Source organism: Suncus etruscus, chromosome 19 (assembly GCF_024139225.1).
Source record: "Suncus etruscus isolate mSunEtr1 chromosome 19, mSunEtr1.pri.cur, whole genome shotgun sequence".
Classification (NCBI taxonomy): Eukaryota; Metazoa; Chordata; class Mammalia; order Eulipotyphla; family Soricidae; genus Suncus; species Suncus etruscus.
The window spans coordinates 4,052,016-4,069,257 of NC_064866.1; the positions used below are offsets into that span (position 1 = coordinate 4,052,016).

Consider the following 17,242-nt stretch of genomic DNA (forward strand, 5'->3'; position numbering starts at 1 on the left):
TTCCATGGAGCTGCATAAACAAAGAGGAATTTCCCAGGGAAATACATGTTGTTTCTTTCACTTGACAAAGTAAATGGATAGAATGGGCAAAATTCTAAGTCCAAAGAGACTCAGATAGTTCAAAATCAACAACCAAGATTTTGGCATTTATGATAGTTGTAACTTATCCAATTTACAAGTGGATGGGGAGGCAGAAAGAATTTCTGACAAGGTTTAGAGGCAGGAGGAAGACAATAAGAATAAGAGATCCCTCTGGTAAGCAGAAGGGTCCTAGGAGGCCTTGTGCCTCCATATCACTTTCTGAAGGAAGCAGAGAGGGGAGTTTGACAGCCAGCCCCTTGCACCCACGTCCTTGACATCTCCAAATCAGTGCATCTTTCTTTTCAGAGTTTTATGTTCTTTTATCAGAGAGCCAATCCACTCCATGGTTTTCTGCCTGGATTCCTCCCAGCTGAAGAGTGGCTTGTACCCCAGATCTCGACTTGCTTTTTCATATGAGAAGGTGAATACACTATTGGTTAATGTCACTATGTGGCGGGTGAAGGGAGGGTGGAATCTATAAATTGGACTAAGAAGAAAGCTCGCCATTTCTAGAAGAAATGCCAGCCAGTACAACAGAAATAAAGGACAACTTATTCCAGCACTAATACTAAAACCGAATTCTTTGCTCAAATTGTAGTTGAGGTCAGAATAACTCTGGTAAGGTGTGTCATCTGAGATGTAGTAGAACTGTCCTTGGATATTTGGAGCCTTCTTGGGGTCTCGAAGGGCCCTTAAAGCCAGAATGTGGGCCCAGGCTACATTGCCAACATAGACTGGGTTGACGATGGAAAATTGCCTAAATGAATCCAGAATGCCATTATTATTCAGGGCCCGTTTGATATCGGACAAAAGGTATTGAGATCGTTCTCCATAGATATACATGGGCCTTAAGGCACATGTGTATAGTGTACCACCATTTTTAAGAGTCCATCCACTTGCTGCCAGTACAACCTTCTCGGCAATCTTTTTGCTGGATGGGTACGGATCTGTCCATATTGTTTCACGACGCTCTTCTTCATGGCCATTCTGGACCACCTCCTTGTAGGAGTTGGGCCCAGCCACCTCTAAGCTACTTGTGTAAATGAAGATGGGCACATTTGACTGGACACAGGCCTCCAAGAGGTGCTGGGTACCTGCGCAAGGGAAGAAACACTCTGTCAATCTTGCTCACAGACCATGTCTGCCCCCAACCCCAGGGAGAAAGAATTGCAGAGCAGGAACGTTATCATAGTCATTTGGCAAACTCTTAATGGGTATTTTGGCACTAAAGACATGGGAAATTTAGAGGGTGTTCTTTTTTGAGGTCGGTGGGTGTTGAGGATTGTGAACTCTACCACTCAATAGATAATAATAGAACTCAGGTTCTGGGTTGGAGAAATAGCACAGCTATAGGGTGTTTGCCTTGCATGTGGCCGACCAAGGAGAAACCTAGATTTGATTTCTGGCATCCTTTATGGTCCCCAGAGCTGCCAGGGATAAATTCTAAATGCAGAGCCAGGAGTAACCCCTGTGCAATGGCTGGTGTGGCCCCAAACCAACCAACCAACCAAAAAAAGAAATCAGGTTCTATTACTGATTATTTGTCCCCCACAAAGATTACTCCTAATATTGGACATGACTCAGTTTACCCACATATGAAAACTTTAGGGTAAGAAAGATAACATTTTATTCTATTGGACCTGGCTCTTTAGCTACATGGAGAATTGGAAGAAAGACTGCGACCTCTGGTGGCAATTTTCATAATGAGACGATTTTACAGAAACTTCAGTCCCTGCAGATAATCTAAGCATTTTTGCAACTGAGAGCTTTCTAGACAGAGCTATCTCTCTGGCCCCCAAATTGATAAAGTTTAAAAAAATAAAAATTATAAAGAACCATTCTTCCTTTAATGAAAGAGGTTCCAAGCCAGATGAACTGTGAGTACTTGGTTAAGAAGGGCTTTTTTTTTTTATAGGGCCGGATAGATCATATGGGCAGGACTTGCCTTGTATGTGGCTGACTAGGGTTCAATCCTCAGCTTTCCATAAAAAAGAAGTAAAGCAAAGAACTCTTTAATAGACAAAATTGTGAGCAGAAAGGATGGTACAATACATACTAGTGAACCATTCTTGTTTGGAAAATGTTAGGTGGGGAAAAAAAAATACTGGCTAATTTTGTTTGGCCAGGCTGCTCTGGACACATTTTGCTGCTTTTCTTCAGAGAAATTCTTTTTTTTTGGGTGACCAGAAAAGTTCTAATACCTCTACTATTTTTGGTGATTCTACCTGGAGAACCCAACCCAAAGATCCTAAAATGACATGAGGACCCTTGGGTCTAAAAGCAATTTGTTTCTGGCCTTCCAGTGTGACCCCCTTGGAGCCAATGAGCAGGGCTAAAGTGATATGGGATGATGCTCTTGGAATCTCAATTCCAGCACTCCTAGCTCCTGCTTCTGCTTCCCAACTCACACCCAGGTCAGGGAAACAGGAAGTGGTTGAAAAGCAAGAGTTTGATGACAGAGTTTGGAATTTGACTAACTTGATGCTACTTTGTAAAAAAATTTTTATTAATTGATTGATTGGTTTTTGGGTCACACTCAGCAGTGCTCAGGGGTTACTCCTGGCTTTGCACTCAGAAATCGCCCCCCTGCAGGCTGGGGGACCATGTGGGAAGCTGGGAATCGAACCTAATTCCTCCCAGGTTGGCTGCATGCAAGGCAAACAAAACCCTACCACTGAGCTATCTCTCTGGCCTTTTGATGCTACTTTTGTTTGATTAGTGATGCTCAGGGCTAACTTCTAGCTCTGCATTCTGAAATCATTCCTTGCAGTACTGGGCGACTTTAGAGGGTACAGGAAATCAAACTTGAGTCAGCTCTGTGCAAGAAAAGTATCCTGTCTACTGTTTTAGCTTCCTGACCCCCATGAAGTTTATCTAACTCTTGATTGGAGCATCATTTGAAAGCACATGGTCCTTGCCGTTGGAATCACAAAGGGATGTTGTTACCCTCTAGCTTTTCTCCTTCTTACTGACATGTCTTAGACAAGTAACTTAACCTGAACCTCAATGCCAAGATAACTACTTTGAGTCTCCCAGTTGGCACAAGGAGCAAAAGATTTGGGGCAAGGCCAGACAGTACCCAAGACAGACCTTTCCTTTCTTCCTCCCCTCATTTTCATCCGCCTCCTGACCCCACAAAAAAAAATTAAGTGTGCCTGGAATATGAAATTATTTAACAGAGTCCCTGAAAAACACATGTAATTCATAGGGAATAAGAAGTAGAAGGGAATTCATAGGGAAGAAGGGTGATTGTGTAGATAATAATGAGAGGAAAAACTCAGAATTTCATTCTATTGCTGTCTTAGCACTCTCTCTGCACCCCAAAAGGTACCCTACCTTTCACATTGACATTCATGATGACGTCTTCTCGTTTCTCATTAAAATCAACGATAGAGGCCGTATGAATAACAGCCGAGGTCCCCTGGCAGGCTTGTCTTACACACTGTATGTCCAGAATGTTTCCTTCCAGGACAGTTACCTTGACCTTGCTTTGTAGCTCTGTGCGAACAAGAATTAGGTAACAGTGTTCAGTTTACTGAGCTGGTTGAGAAATTTGCTGATAAAGAGAGCATTTTGTCCCTATCTTTCAAGGATGGGTTGAGGGGGAGGAAGAAGAAGGAGAAAGCCACTTCAGGAAAAACACAGAATATAGAATTTGTAGTTCTAAATAGGGGAGAGAAAACATCTGTTTCCATCCTTATGTCCTCTCCCTCCCCTCAACACAAAAAGAATTTGTGTATAGTGAAGTGTATCTGGAATATGAAATTATTCAACAGAGTCCTTGAGAAGCACAGACGATTCATAGAGAATAGGGAGGGTGATTGTGTAGAGAGAAATCAGTAGGAATGAAATCAGAATTTCATTCTATTGAGAAGTAAAGGATCCTATGTGGTTTTGGATTAAGAGGAGAAACATTAAAGGGCTGTAAAAGGAATATTGTTCCTCCCTGGACACTGCACTGAAAAGGCATTTTAAGTGGAGGTGGGGAAGAGGCATGAATAAGAGAAAGGAAGGAGGGCCAGAGAGATAGCACAGCGGTAGGGCATTTTCCCTTGCAAGCAACCAATCCAGGATGGAGGGTGGTTCGAATACCGACATCTCATAGGGTCTCCTGAGGCTGCCAGGAGCAATTTCTGAGCACAGAGCCAGGAGTAACCCTTGAGCACCACTGGGTGTAGCCCCCCAAATAAAAGCAAAAACAAAATAAACAAAAATATAAAATAGACACTTTCTTTAAAAAAAATAAAAAAAAATTACTCCTGATGATACTTGGGGGACCATATGTGATGCCAAGGATAACCAGGGTGGGCCACATGCAAGGCAAATCTCTATCATTCTGCCCCCCCCCCCAAGTCACATTCTATTAGAGAATCAAGCTTGCAATCCTTTGCCCTGCTCACTTGCCATTGTCACTTGGGAGGCAGAAGTGCTTATTTTCTGATGCAGAACAAGGCCAAGTCAGTTCAACTGGCAATGAAAATGAATAGTGAAAAGGAAAAGGGCAGATCTAGAGCATTTCCTTCCTGGGTCACAAGATGGAAGAACTATCTCTTCTCCTTAAGCCTCTGCCAAGTTTGCTCTGATTCTGTCCATTGACAAGGAAAAAGCTGTTGGAATCAGCCTGAACAGAAAATTTCCTTTGATTGTATCTCACCTGTCCCTTTATTCTTTCCTTGGGGATGACCTCAGACCTGTGACTCCAAGAAGTAGGTCCCAAGTGGGTGGAGAAATGTAAATTCAAGCAAGGAAAGAAAGGATTCTGACAATTATCAGCCTGCAGGGATATACCAAGAGACCACAAGATGGCACCAAGGATGCTCTGTCCCATCCTCCAAATCTCTGCAGCCTTGACAAATAGTTTCTTAAGACAGATATTACATAGCAGCGGCTTCTCTGGTATGGATCAAGACAATGGTTTGGAGAAAAACAACTTGACAAACGAATGGCCAAGGACAACGACTAGACAGTTTTTGCCCAGCGATGGGTCACTAATCGTGGCTTCTGCCTGAGTGTGAATCCCAAAGGCAGATGCTGGAATCCTAATGCTTGCAAGATGCTGTTAGGTACTGGATATTTGTTGGGCTGTCCTAAGAATGAATTTCTTAAGAGTGAAACCAGTATTCTAAGAAAAGAGACCCCAAAGAGATGGTGTTACCATAGAAGAGAAAGATAGCTCTCACCAAAGCAGCCATCTTGATTTTGACTGCTGACTTCAGATCTGTAAGACATACATTTCTGATTTGCAAGGCTACCTGGTGGTGGTGGTGGTGGTGGTGGTGGTGGTGGTGGTGTGTGTGTGTGTGTGTGTGTGTGTGTGTGTGTGTGTGTGTGTGTCTACACAACTGCCCAATGAACTAAAAAAAACTTCTTTATGCTGTTAGTCTTTATTTGAAAAAAAGGAAACCAACTGAAGCTGAAGTGATAGCACAGTGGATGGGCTGTTTGCTTTACATGCAGCCGAATTGGGTTCAATCCCCAGCATCCCATATAGTACTTTGCCAGGAGTGTTTTCTGAGTACAGAGCCAAGGAGCAGTGTCACCAGGTGTGGCCCCCAAACAAACAAACAAACAAAAGCCAATTACCTGCCCACAAAATTGCTCTGAAGAGTTTAAGTAGACACACATAAGCACAGCACAGTAGCTGACATAGAGAAGATTCTGTTAATCCCTGCTCATTTCCAACACAACACACACTGGGGACTCTTCCTCCAGACCCCAAATTCATGTGGGTGTTGTCAGAAGTAATTGGCATTGACAAAGTATTTTTTGAAGTAGAAATGAGTGACCCAAATTAATTCCAAAGCTTAATGAACAAATCTGAGGGACTTCTGGCCACATTTTCTTGGATTGCATTTCTAGAGGGATGCAGTTGAGATTACTCAAGTATAACTCACTCTGGAATTCAGCTGTCAGAGTGGAGATACTGACCTAAGAATTCTAACTAGATTTATTGTTGATGCCCATTTGTGAATGACAAAGGGAAGAGAAGGTAGAGATTTGTGAACAGGGTGGTGGGCATAACTCAAGGAAGCATTTGGGGGAAAACAGGAGTTTCTGGGCTGGGCAGTCAGGCCCTGCATATAGACAACCTGTCTACCAGAGCCGAGAAGAATAAAGGAAGTCGGGATGGGGGTACACCACAAGCAAACAGAGAATGAAGATTAGCGTACCAAGTCAACCCCAATCCGAGTTTTAAAACTTTCAGGGCTAAGTCTCTCATCTGAGTTTTGGGACCCATTACTCAAAGGATCTCAGGGAGTCACTTTTCCTTGGAGCACCCTAATATTTTCATGGTTCATATGAACGTGCTTATTTTCCCTCCTTCCTCAGAGGCTTCCTACAGGGGTTGAAAAAATAGTGCAATAGGCAGGGTACTTGCCTTGCACACTGGCCAACTTGAGTTCAAAACATGGTATTCCATATAGTCCTTGAGGACCTCTAGATGTGGGCCAAAACTGGAAGGAAGGAAGGAAGGAAGGAAGGAAGGAAGGAAGGAAGGAAGGAAGGAAGGAAGGAAGGAAGGAAGGAAGGAAGGAAGGAAGGAAGGAAGGAAAGGAGAAAAGGAGTGAAAGGAGGTAAGGAGTGAAAGGAGAGAGGATGGGAGAGAGGGATGGAGGAAGGAAAGAAGGGAGAGAGGAAAACAGGGAGGAAGAAAGAGTGAAAGGAAGGAAAGAAGGAAGGAAGGGAGGAAGGAATAAAATAAGGAAGGAAGAAAGGAAGAAAAGAAGGAAGGAAGGAAGGGAGAGAAGATGGGAGAGAGGGAGAAAGAAGGAAGAAAGGAAGATGGGAGAGCAGGAGGGAGAAGGGAGGAAGGAAAGAAGGAAGGGAGAGAGGGAGAGAAAAAGAGGGAGGGAGAGAGGAGGGAAGGAAGGAAAATAGGAAGGAAGGAAGGGAGGGAGGGAGGTAGAAAGAAGGAAGATAAACATAAATCCAAGTCTTCAGACAAAGTCCTAACCCCTCCCCTTTCTCCTATGAAAATTTCTTTCATTCTCCTTCTTGCTAATTTTCTCTCTGATCTTCTTTCTCAAACACACACATACACACAACACCCCAAACCGTTCCACCTCTACTTCCTTTTATTTCACTTTTACTAGAGAGGATAAGTAAAGTCATGAAAGTACCAGGCTAGGGGTTAGTGAGGTAACATAGTGGGTAAGGAGTTCACATTGCATGCAGCCAACCAAGGTCTGATTATTGGCATCCTGACGGAAGTTATTCCTGATCACAGAAACAGGAGTGTGACATGAGCATTACTCAGTGTGGCCTCCAAATCAAGAAATTATATAAACAAATAAGCTTCAGAAATCCAGTGGGGCAGGCACTATTACTCACTCAGCCTTTTTGGTTGTTGTGGGACAATTTTTAAATTAAAAATCTTGACAAAATTAAAGACAAGTTGACAAGGAGAGAACTAATAGGGGATTTTGCAAAACAGGAAGTACAGAGGTATGGAATTTTACATAGCTAGTCAAAAGTCACCCTTTCTAGCACTAGTTCAGGGCTAGAAATCAATCTCTGGGCATTCAAGCCTGTCTCTGGACAGTCTTTGGAAAGAGTAGGTGATAGAGAAATTTATTTTGTAAAATAATAAAGATAAAGAGGTATGGAGTTTTATGTTAAATCAGTCCTCAAGTTTCAAAGCCAGGACACTGGAGAGATGTGGATCTGGAAGCAAAGCTGATGCAGAAATTAATTCACACACACTAAAGAGGGCGAAAGAGTTCAGGAGTTCCTACTTGTCAGCCTTCAGCTCCCAAGAAGCAGGAAGCTCAATGCCATTGATTTCTGATAGATTTTATATTCTGATAAAAAATGTCAAGTGGGCACTAAGCTGAGGACACAAACATGCTTATTTTCAATTTTCCCCTCCATTGTCCTGTCTATAGTTTACTGATGCTGAAATCTAACCCATTTTCTTTACTCTCGTCTGTGCTTTAAAATTTATCATCCTTTTTTAAAATGGTATAAAGTTGTCAAGTGTAGTCATTTATTTGGGTTTTCAGTTTTGTATATAGTCCCTATATACATTTTCCTAAAACCTGTGGTATCTTCAGAAAGTATCAGAGGACACCAGAAGTGAAAATTAAGTGGTCTAAACACTACATTCAAAAGATGTTTCCAACCAATGAGTAACCAAGCACATATTGAGCAGCATGAGACCCAATTAACCCCATATTTGACATAGCTGGTCAAATGCTATCATTTCTAGCCCTGATTCAGGACTAGAAGTCAATCTCTGGACATCCAGCCAGTATGTTTTATCCTACACCATTTGCAATTTCCTTAATAATTCTGCATTTAATTGCTATATTCCTTAATTTTCTAGAAAGAACTGGCTTCCCATACCAATGCACAGATTCTAGGCCACACAACTATGAATCAACTTTCACTTACTAGAAAATTCCTCCAACAATTCTGGTTTGAAGGCTATGTCCATCACCCTGATTTCCTGCAGCTCCATTTCCTCAGCCAACAAGTGGACAATTTTTTGCCCCAGGAATCCGCCTGCTCCTGTAACAAGGCAGCTCCAAGCAGCCATGGCTAAACCAGAGTGAAAATATCCACTGGAAACCAGAAACTGCTGGAAAGTAGATGAAAAGGCAGCCCTGGAGAGGAAATACATGATAGAGCAGTTGGTTATGAGGCAAAAAATTCCATCTCTTCTTTTCCACTGTCTTTGCAATTCCTTTAAATAGTTGAAAGAGTTAAAGTAGTTCAAAAGTTAAAGTTAAGATTTGAGTAGTTAAAAAATACTGACCTGCTTTCTTTTTGTTTTTAATGTTGTTGCTTTGTTTTATTTTGTTTTTGAAGGAGTGAAAGCCAGTTGAAAGAGAATGGATTCTGGTCTCCTTCTGACCAAACACAGCATCAGCTTTATATGCTGATATTTTTTTATCGTGATTTTTTTTTTATCATTGTTAGCTCCTCCTCCAACTCTCTTTCTTCCCAGAGTGGTGACCTTTAATTCAGCACTCTCATTAATCTCAGACACAAGGAAAGAAAATAAGTCTCGAGGCCACAAGAAGATAAAGAATATTATGGGAATTTACTTTGGGTCTTCTGGGCCTTGTTAGAAATCTAAGATATGGGAGCTTAAACTAGATTGAGAAAAGCTCTCTGTGGATGATTGGTGAATTTTGCCTTGTATAGTAAATATATTTGGGAGGGGTGGTGCACAAGTCTATGTTAGCCTCTTCCTTCTGAGTGTTGTTTGAAATGTTCCTGCCATCTTGCGAAATTCAGAAATATGCAGCATGGCAACTTCAGCCACTGACTTTTGGGCCCAAGCAACAGTAGACTGTAGGGTGATTGTCTTGCCTGCATTTGATCTTGGACACCCCAATTAGTTCTCAAAGCCTGTCACAGGTGATTTCTTTCTGAATACAGATCCAGGAGAAAGACCTGAGCATCTCAGGCTGTGACCCCAAAACAAAATTCCAGTCACTACTTGTTATGGGAAGTGGCACTTTAATGGGCCAAGTATCTGGCACCTCCATTTTGTGTTTCCCTTTCAAAGCATTGTTGAAGGGTAATTTTTTTTAGAGAATCTCCTTCTATAGCCCACACCATGAGTTTTTACTAGGGCTCAGAATACTCTATTTATGGATCTTAGCACTCATTTTACATCTTTGTTACAAAACCAACTCTTTTTGAATTTTTGAGCTAAAAATGCTGTGATTGTTTTTAGACCTATAGCCAGAAGTGATGTAAATTCCTCAAGATATTGTCTTTTCTCTAAATTAAAAAAATCGGGTTCTTTAACTCATCCAAACATCTTAATTTTAATTTTTAATTCAGTATTTAATTGATTTATTTAATTCAGTGTTTAATTCAGTGAACCTTGACAGTTATGTTAATCCAGATAAATACCAACCCAAACAAAACATGAAATCCTTCGCTCCAGAAAATGCTTTAATGCTCTTTTCTAGTTAATTTCCAGCCCAATCTTACCAATCTAACCTAGAGACAAGTACTTTCAAATTTTTATTTCCAGAGATATTTTTCTAAAGTTTTGGGGGTTCTTAATATTTAAGTATAGCATTCATCTGAAATTGAGTTTTGTACATGGGTACAGAAAAAAATTACTATTAGTTTAAATATTGTCTGTCCATGTTCTATTTCATTTATTTTACCTATTTGCTTCCTTTCTGTTGCTTTATTATTAATTTATTTCCTATTTTTTCAAGATTTCCATGGTCAAAGTCTGGACACTTGATTTTTATCTTTTTCCTCTTTTGTCTATTAACATTTAAAGCTATGAATTGCCTCTTAGCATTATGCTAGCTTGCTGTATCAAACAATTTAGATATTTGGGGTTATCTATCACATTCAGGTAAAAGTATATTTGAATTTTCCTTGGGATTTATTCATACACAAATTATGTAAAAGTAGGCTGTTTCATTTAGAAATCAAGGACTTTCTAAATACCTGACTGTTGTTTGGTTACTAATTTTAATACTTTTGTGGTCAGGGCACACATAATTAAATATATTGATAATTGTACATTTAAAAATACATGGTTTTGGGATTCCATGGTGTAAAAGACACTTGCCTTACATGTATGTGTCTGGCTCAGTTTGATCCCAACATTCCATATGCTCACCCAAGCCCATCAGGATCGTGATTTAACAGTGCAGAGCCAGGAATAACATCCCTGAGCAATCACTGCTGCGTGTGATCCAAAATTCACCCCCGCCATGCCCCAAACATGTTCTTCAATTGAAAAAGTTCCTTCTTATTTTTGAATTGTTGAGAAGTTTTTGGCATGAACGTGTGTTGCACTTTGTCAAATACCTCTTCAACATCTATTGATAGGATCGTGTGATTTTACTTCCTTAGCCTATGATAAATGGATTACATTTGTTGTGTTTTTGATATTAAACTTGGCCCTGTCCAGATAGTACAGTTAATAAGGAACTTCTCTTGCATACACTGACTTTTGTCATATCCCTGGCACTGTATATAATCTCGAGCACCAGGAGTGATCTCTGAGGACAGAAACAAGAACAGAGCAGTTTGTAGCAAAACAAAAACTTAACAAGAGCCCAGAGCTGTGCTGCAGAGCCATAAGGCCTTGCTGGTGCTAGCCTAGGACAAACCTGGGTTTGATCCCCTGAGCATTACTGGGTATGGCCCCCCAAACCAAATCAAAACAAAAAAACAAACAAACAAAACAACCAATATTCCAAGCTTTTTACGTGTGAAAACTACAAGCACTAGTTTTTTGAAGTATTATTTTAATATAAAGTAATTCTAATTCCTTCCTCATATTTGTGTAGCTTTGCTACCATTTATTTTACTGTAGATTTAAATATAATGGACATATAAATATATGGATGCATTATTAGAATTAAAATAACTCTAATCTGTTAGATTAAGGCTAAAAAAAATGAAGAAGGGGAATAGGTCAAATGGTAGATGTGGCCATAAGCTCCATCCTAATACCAAATAGCACTGCCAATATAGCCTTGGTGGCATCCAATTTTGGCAATCCCAACCCACTTCCCAGCACTTCCTGGGTATCATCTCTGAAGAAAAAGAATAACAAAAATACAAGTTCTTACTTAGAAGTACACTTAATCCTTTTCTAACATTCTTCCTTCACATAGATTCAAGTTTTATATTGCGACCTATAACATTTCTCCTCTTCCTGAAGAATTTCTTTTACCCTTTCTTTCAAAATAGGTCTTATAACCTCTAGATGGACTTCTCACATTTTTTTTCGCTTTTTTTCTTTTATTTTTTACAAACATAACTTGAATCATCTTGTTCTGCCTTATGAATTGGGGGGGGTGGAATGGACGGTACCAGGACCAAACAGTTGTATGAACATTGAGTAGAAATAAAAAATGATCAGACTCAAACACAAAACCCAAAGTCAATGACGACAGAATCGATATGCGATCTACAACAAACTATACACAGAGGGGACCAGTTACACTAGCAGTCTAGGGGGTAAATGAGGGAAATATGGGATGCATGCTGGGGACAGGGGTGGAGGGAGGACAACACGGTGGTGGAAATGCCCCTGATTCATTGTCACTATGTACCTTAAATATTACTGTGAAAGATTCATAATTCACTTTGATCACAATAAAAATTATTAAAAAATAGGTCTACTTGTAACAAGGTATTTTTTTCTTCAGGTTTTTACTTTGTAGGAAAAATATTTTACTTATACTTTTACTGTGCTTGGGGTTACTTCTGCCTTTGCACTCAGGAATAATTCCTGGGGTTTGGGGGACCATATGGGATACTTGAGGATCTAATCCAGCTGGCTTCATGTAAGGAAGTGCCTTACCCCACTTGTACTACTATCTCTCCAGCTCCAAGGTCTTCCCTTTTATTTTTATTTACTTATTTATTTTAATTTTTTTAAAAAATCAAATCACCATTAATTACAAAGAACATTTATATTGTTATTCAGTTAAAAGCAGCTCATATATTTTCCTTTACAATTTTTTTCATTTACTCAAACAAAAACAAAAACCCCTTGGAAAATGGTAAAATATTTAATTCCGTTTTCTTGCCATGTATCAACTATTTGAATTTTTAAAATAGGGCTTATCCTTATCCATCTTTTTTATTATAAATTTTTATTTAAGCACCATGATTAAAAGCATGTTTGTAGTTGGGTTTCAGTCATAAACAGAATACTCCTCTTCACCAGTGCAACATTCCCATCACCAATACCCCCCTCCTCCCCCACCCCTATCTGTATTCACGACAGGCATTCTACTTCTCTCAATCTTTAACATTGTCATGCTAGTTGTTAGTGTAGTTATTTCCCTACCAGTGTTCACCACTCTTTGTAGCGAGCTTTAAATTGTGAGCTGATCCTTCTAGCCCTTAACTCTATTGTCTCCTGGCCTTATTACAGTAGTATCTTTAATTTTTCTTAAAACCCATATATGAGTGAGACTATTCTGTGTCTATCTCCCTCTGACTTATTTCACTCAACATAATAGATTCCATGTACATCCATGTATAGAGAAATTTCATGACTTCATCTCACCTAATGGCTGCATAATATTCCATTGTGTATATGTATCACAGTTTCTTTAGCCATTCATCTGTTGAAGGACATCTTGGTTGTTTACAGAGTCTGGCTATGGGAGATGCAAATCAAACCTACAATTTGGTATCATCTCACACCATAGAGACTGGCATACATTATAAAGAACAAGAACAATCAATGCTGGCAGGGATGTGGAGAGAAAGGGACTCTTATTTACTGCTGGTGGGAATGCTGTCTATTCCAGTCTATATGAAAAACAATATGGAGATTCCTCAAAAAATGATAATTAAACTTCCATATGATACAGCTATTCCACTCCTAGGAATATATCCTAGAAACATACAAAAAATCAAATTCAAAAATCTGTTCCTCACACCTATATTCATTGCAGCTCTATTTACACTTTTAAAAGAATAAAATCACAGGATCAGTTAATATTTTTCTTTAGCATCTAAATTATTTTTTCTCCTCACTTTTCTTGCATGGTTCTGAAAAGTTGAATGCCATTCTCTTTCTCTCATCTCTCTCGCTCTTTCTTGATTTCTCCTTATCTCTCAATCTCTTTTCTTTTTTCTCTCTCTCTCACTCTCTCTCAATAGGGGTCACACCTAGCAATTTTCTTTTTTTGTTTAGACCAATTGTACTTGGGATTAACAGAATCATGACAAGCAGTTGCTAGGGACTATCACATAGAGCAGAGCTCAGGGCATGGTGCTGGGAAAGGGAGAAGACACATTAATTAGCATATACTAGCACACAGTGGATATGCCCTCTATAAGTTGAACTATCCCCTCCTGATTTCAATATCATTATTGTCTCATTCTTAGATTTTCTTTTTATTAAAATGTTTTTATTTAGGGCCAAAGTGATAGTACAGCGGGTAGGGTGATTGCCTTGCATGCAGCTGACCCAGGTCAAATCCCTATCATTCTATATGGTCCCCTGAGCACTGACAAGAGTGATTCCTGAGTACTGACCCAGTAGTAAACCCAGGAGTAACTGGGTGTGGCCCAAAACAAAAATATAGTTTTTAGTTTAAAGCATTGTAATACACAAAGTCATTCATGGTTGAATTTTAGACACACAGTGTTTCAGTATTAATCCCATCACCAGTGACAACTTACCTGAAGTTATTGTAAATACTATGCCTAAGTGTTATTATCCTATATTTATTTTTCTTCTTCTGGCCTACTTTATTTAATAAGATATCCTCCAGTTTCATTCATGTTGCAGTGAATTGCATGATTGAATAATTCCTTAGATCTATAGTTTTCCATTATACCACATCTCCATGATCCACTTATTTTTTGTTGGAATCTAGGTTGTCAATCTTGGATTTTTCAAAAAGTTGGAGACATTATGCCTGTAGTCACTGAGTTTCTTGAGTTGAGTTTGTTTTTAATGGGGTTTTTATTCTATTGAGTGATTATTTATTTATGTATTTATTCATTTTTGGCTTGTTTGTTTGTTGGTGGTGCTTGCGCCTGGTTCAGCGCTCAGAAAATACTCCAGCGACCATATGTAGTATCAGCTATTTTGAAGGCAAGTTCTGTGGTTTAGAGTATGATTTAATATTAGAAATCTTATATTTATCATTGCTTCAAATATTTCTACTTGATATTCTCATTGTTCACACAAATATATATATATCTTTTCTGGGGGGGTCACACCCAGTGGCACTCAGGGGTTACTTCTGGCTCTGAGCTCATAAATTTCTCCTGGCAGGCTCTGGGGACCATATAAAATTCAGGGATTGAACCCGGGTCTATGCCTTGTCTACTACATGCAAAGCAAACACCCTACTGTTGTGCTCTCACTCTGACCCACAAATATACTTTTGTAATTGTCCCACATTATTTGAATTTGTTTATCTCTGCGGGGAGAGGGACTTCCAATTGGTGCTCAGGGGGCTCTAGGGAGAACTCCTGACAATTCTTGATCTACTGGATTAGTGGTTCAGTGCTGGAAGCCAAGGATGGGACACTATCAGGTCTTGTGTTATCAGAAACCACCTGGCCATTCTAGTGGTATTCTAAGCCTTTTTTAATATCCTTATTTAAACATCTTGATTACAAACATGATTGTGATTAGGTTTCAGTCATGTAAATAATACCCCCCTTCACCAGTGCAACATTCCCACAACCAATGTCCCAAATCTTCCTCCATCCTACCGCACTCCCACCTGTACTCTAAACCTGCTTTCCAGTTCCCTCATTCATTCACATGGTTATGGTAGTTCTCTGTGTAGTTATTTCTATAACTGCACTCACCACTCTTTGTGGTGAGCTTCATGAAGTGAGCTGGAAGTTCCAGCCCTCCTCTCATTGTCTCTGAGGATTGTTGCAAAAATGACTTTTATTTTTCTTAAAACCCATAGATGAGTGAGACTATTCTGTGTCTCTCTCTCTCCCTCTGACTTATTTCACTCAGCATGATAGATTTCATGTACATTTATATATAGGAAAATTTCATGACTTCATCTCTCCTGACAGCTGCATAATATTCCATTGTGTATATGTACCACAGTTTCTCTAGCCATTCGTCTGTTGAAGGGCATCTTGGAATAGTGCTGCAATAAATATAGGTGTGAGGAAGGGGTTTTTGTATTGTATTCTTGTGTTCTTAGGGTATATCCCTAGGAGTGGAACAGCTGGGTCAAATGGGAGCTCAATTTCCAGATTTTGGAGGAATCTCCATATTGCTTTTCATAGAGGTTGGACTAGATGGCATTCCCACCAGCAGTGGATAAGAGTTCCTTTAAGGCTATACCCATTAATGCTTTAGGGAATCTTTGGGATCAAACCTGGGCTAAGTCTAGTACTATCTCTTTGGTCCCTTATTATTTTATATATGTCAGGAACTGAACACATGAAAAGCAATGACTCTACCACTAATCTAGTCCTAATTCTTTTCCAATATTTTGGGGGTTCCACCTGGAAGTGCTGAAGACATGTGGGATGCCACAAATTGAACTCATATCTGCTATGTGCACTCCAAGTGCCCTGCCCACTCACTGTATTATCCCTCAGTTCCATTTTTTTTTTTTTTTGGTTTTTGGGCCACACCCGGTAACGCTCAGGGGTTACTCCTGGCTATGTGCTCAGAAGTTGCTCCTGGCTTGGGGGACCATATGGGACACCGGGGGATCGAACCGCGGTCCATCCAAGGCTAGCGCAGGCAAGGCAGGCACCTTACCTTTAGCGCCACCGCCCGGCCCCCAATTTTTTTTAAGTTTTGTTTCTGATTAGAAAATTACTATTGCATGTACTTTTCTCAATAAGCTCCTCTCTACAAAGGCGTATTTATTTCTGTTAAAGTTTGAGACATAATATTTATTTTAAAAAATTCTTTCTTAAAATGTCCATTCTTCTGATTTTATAACCCATCTCTTCTTGTTTTTCTATTCCCTTTTGAAACTCATGAAGTGATGTTCAGGGCTAACTCCTTTCTCTGAGTTCTGGAGTCACTCCTGGCAGGCAAAAGGGGACATAAGAGATGTTGGGGATGGAATCCTGGTTGGCCACATGCAAATGTCCTACCCATTTTACTATCTTTCCAGTTCCACCCATCTATTCTACTTTGTTGTTTAAAATTTCCATTGGATAGATTATTTATTGTATCCATCACAGTTATTTTAAATTCCTACGCTGATAATAATTGAACTGACTCTAGTTTTGATGTTTGCTGCTTCTGTTGTTTCTCAATAAAATTTGTGAACTTTTTGGGAAACCAAATAGTGTAGTAGATAACATGGACTGGGGACAAATTTTATGGGCCTAGGTTTATTTTTATGGGTGTGTGTTTCTGAACTATGAACTTGAACAGTGTTTCTCAGATCCTCCTCTCTATTTTCCTCTCAGATGTGACCAGAAAAATAAAATAGGCCTGAGGGAACTGGAAATGGATATTTCACTTCTCACAGGATGGTCAGAGCTAGTAAAAGTCTAGTAGGTTAGGCTCTGATTTAAATGGCTTTTTTTTTGGGTGGTGTTGTTAAAAAGGAACATTCTGGCAAATTCCAAATTGGTTACTTTCAACAGATCCTGCTGGAGGCACTCTGGTTTTATATTCATTGTGAGATACAGATTGAACTCACCAAGGTAAAACAAAAGTATGTGAAGAGAGTGGAAGATTTTTATGATT

General features: G+C 39.7%; 1 protein-coding gene across 1 annotated transcript; it reads right to left on the bottom strand.

The window, feature by feature from the left end:
• Positions 1–366: 366 nt before the first annotated feature.
• Positions 367–8,620, bottom strand: LOC125997493 (3 beta-hydroxysteroid dehydrogenase/Delta 5-->4-isomerase-like). Its single transcript, XM_049765936.1, has 3 exons — positions 8,476–8,620; positions 3,418–3,579; positions 367–1,175 (listed from the first exon to the last, which is right to left on the bottom strand). The coding sequence occupies exons 1-3, from the start codon at positions 8,618–8,620 to the stop codon at positions 367–369; spliced, it is 1,116 nt and encodes a 371-aa protein (XP_049621893.1).
• Between the last annotated feature and the right edge of the window lie 8,622 nt (positions 8,621–17,242).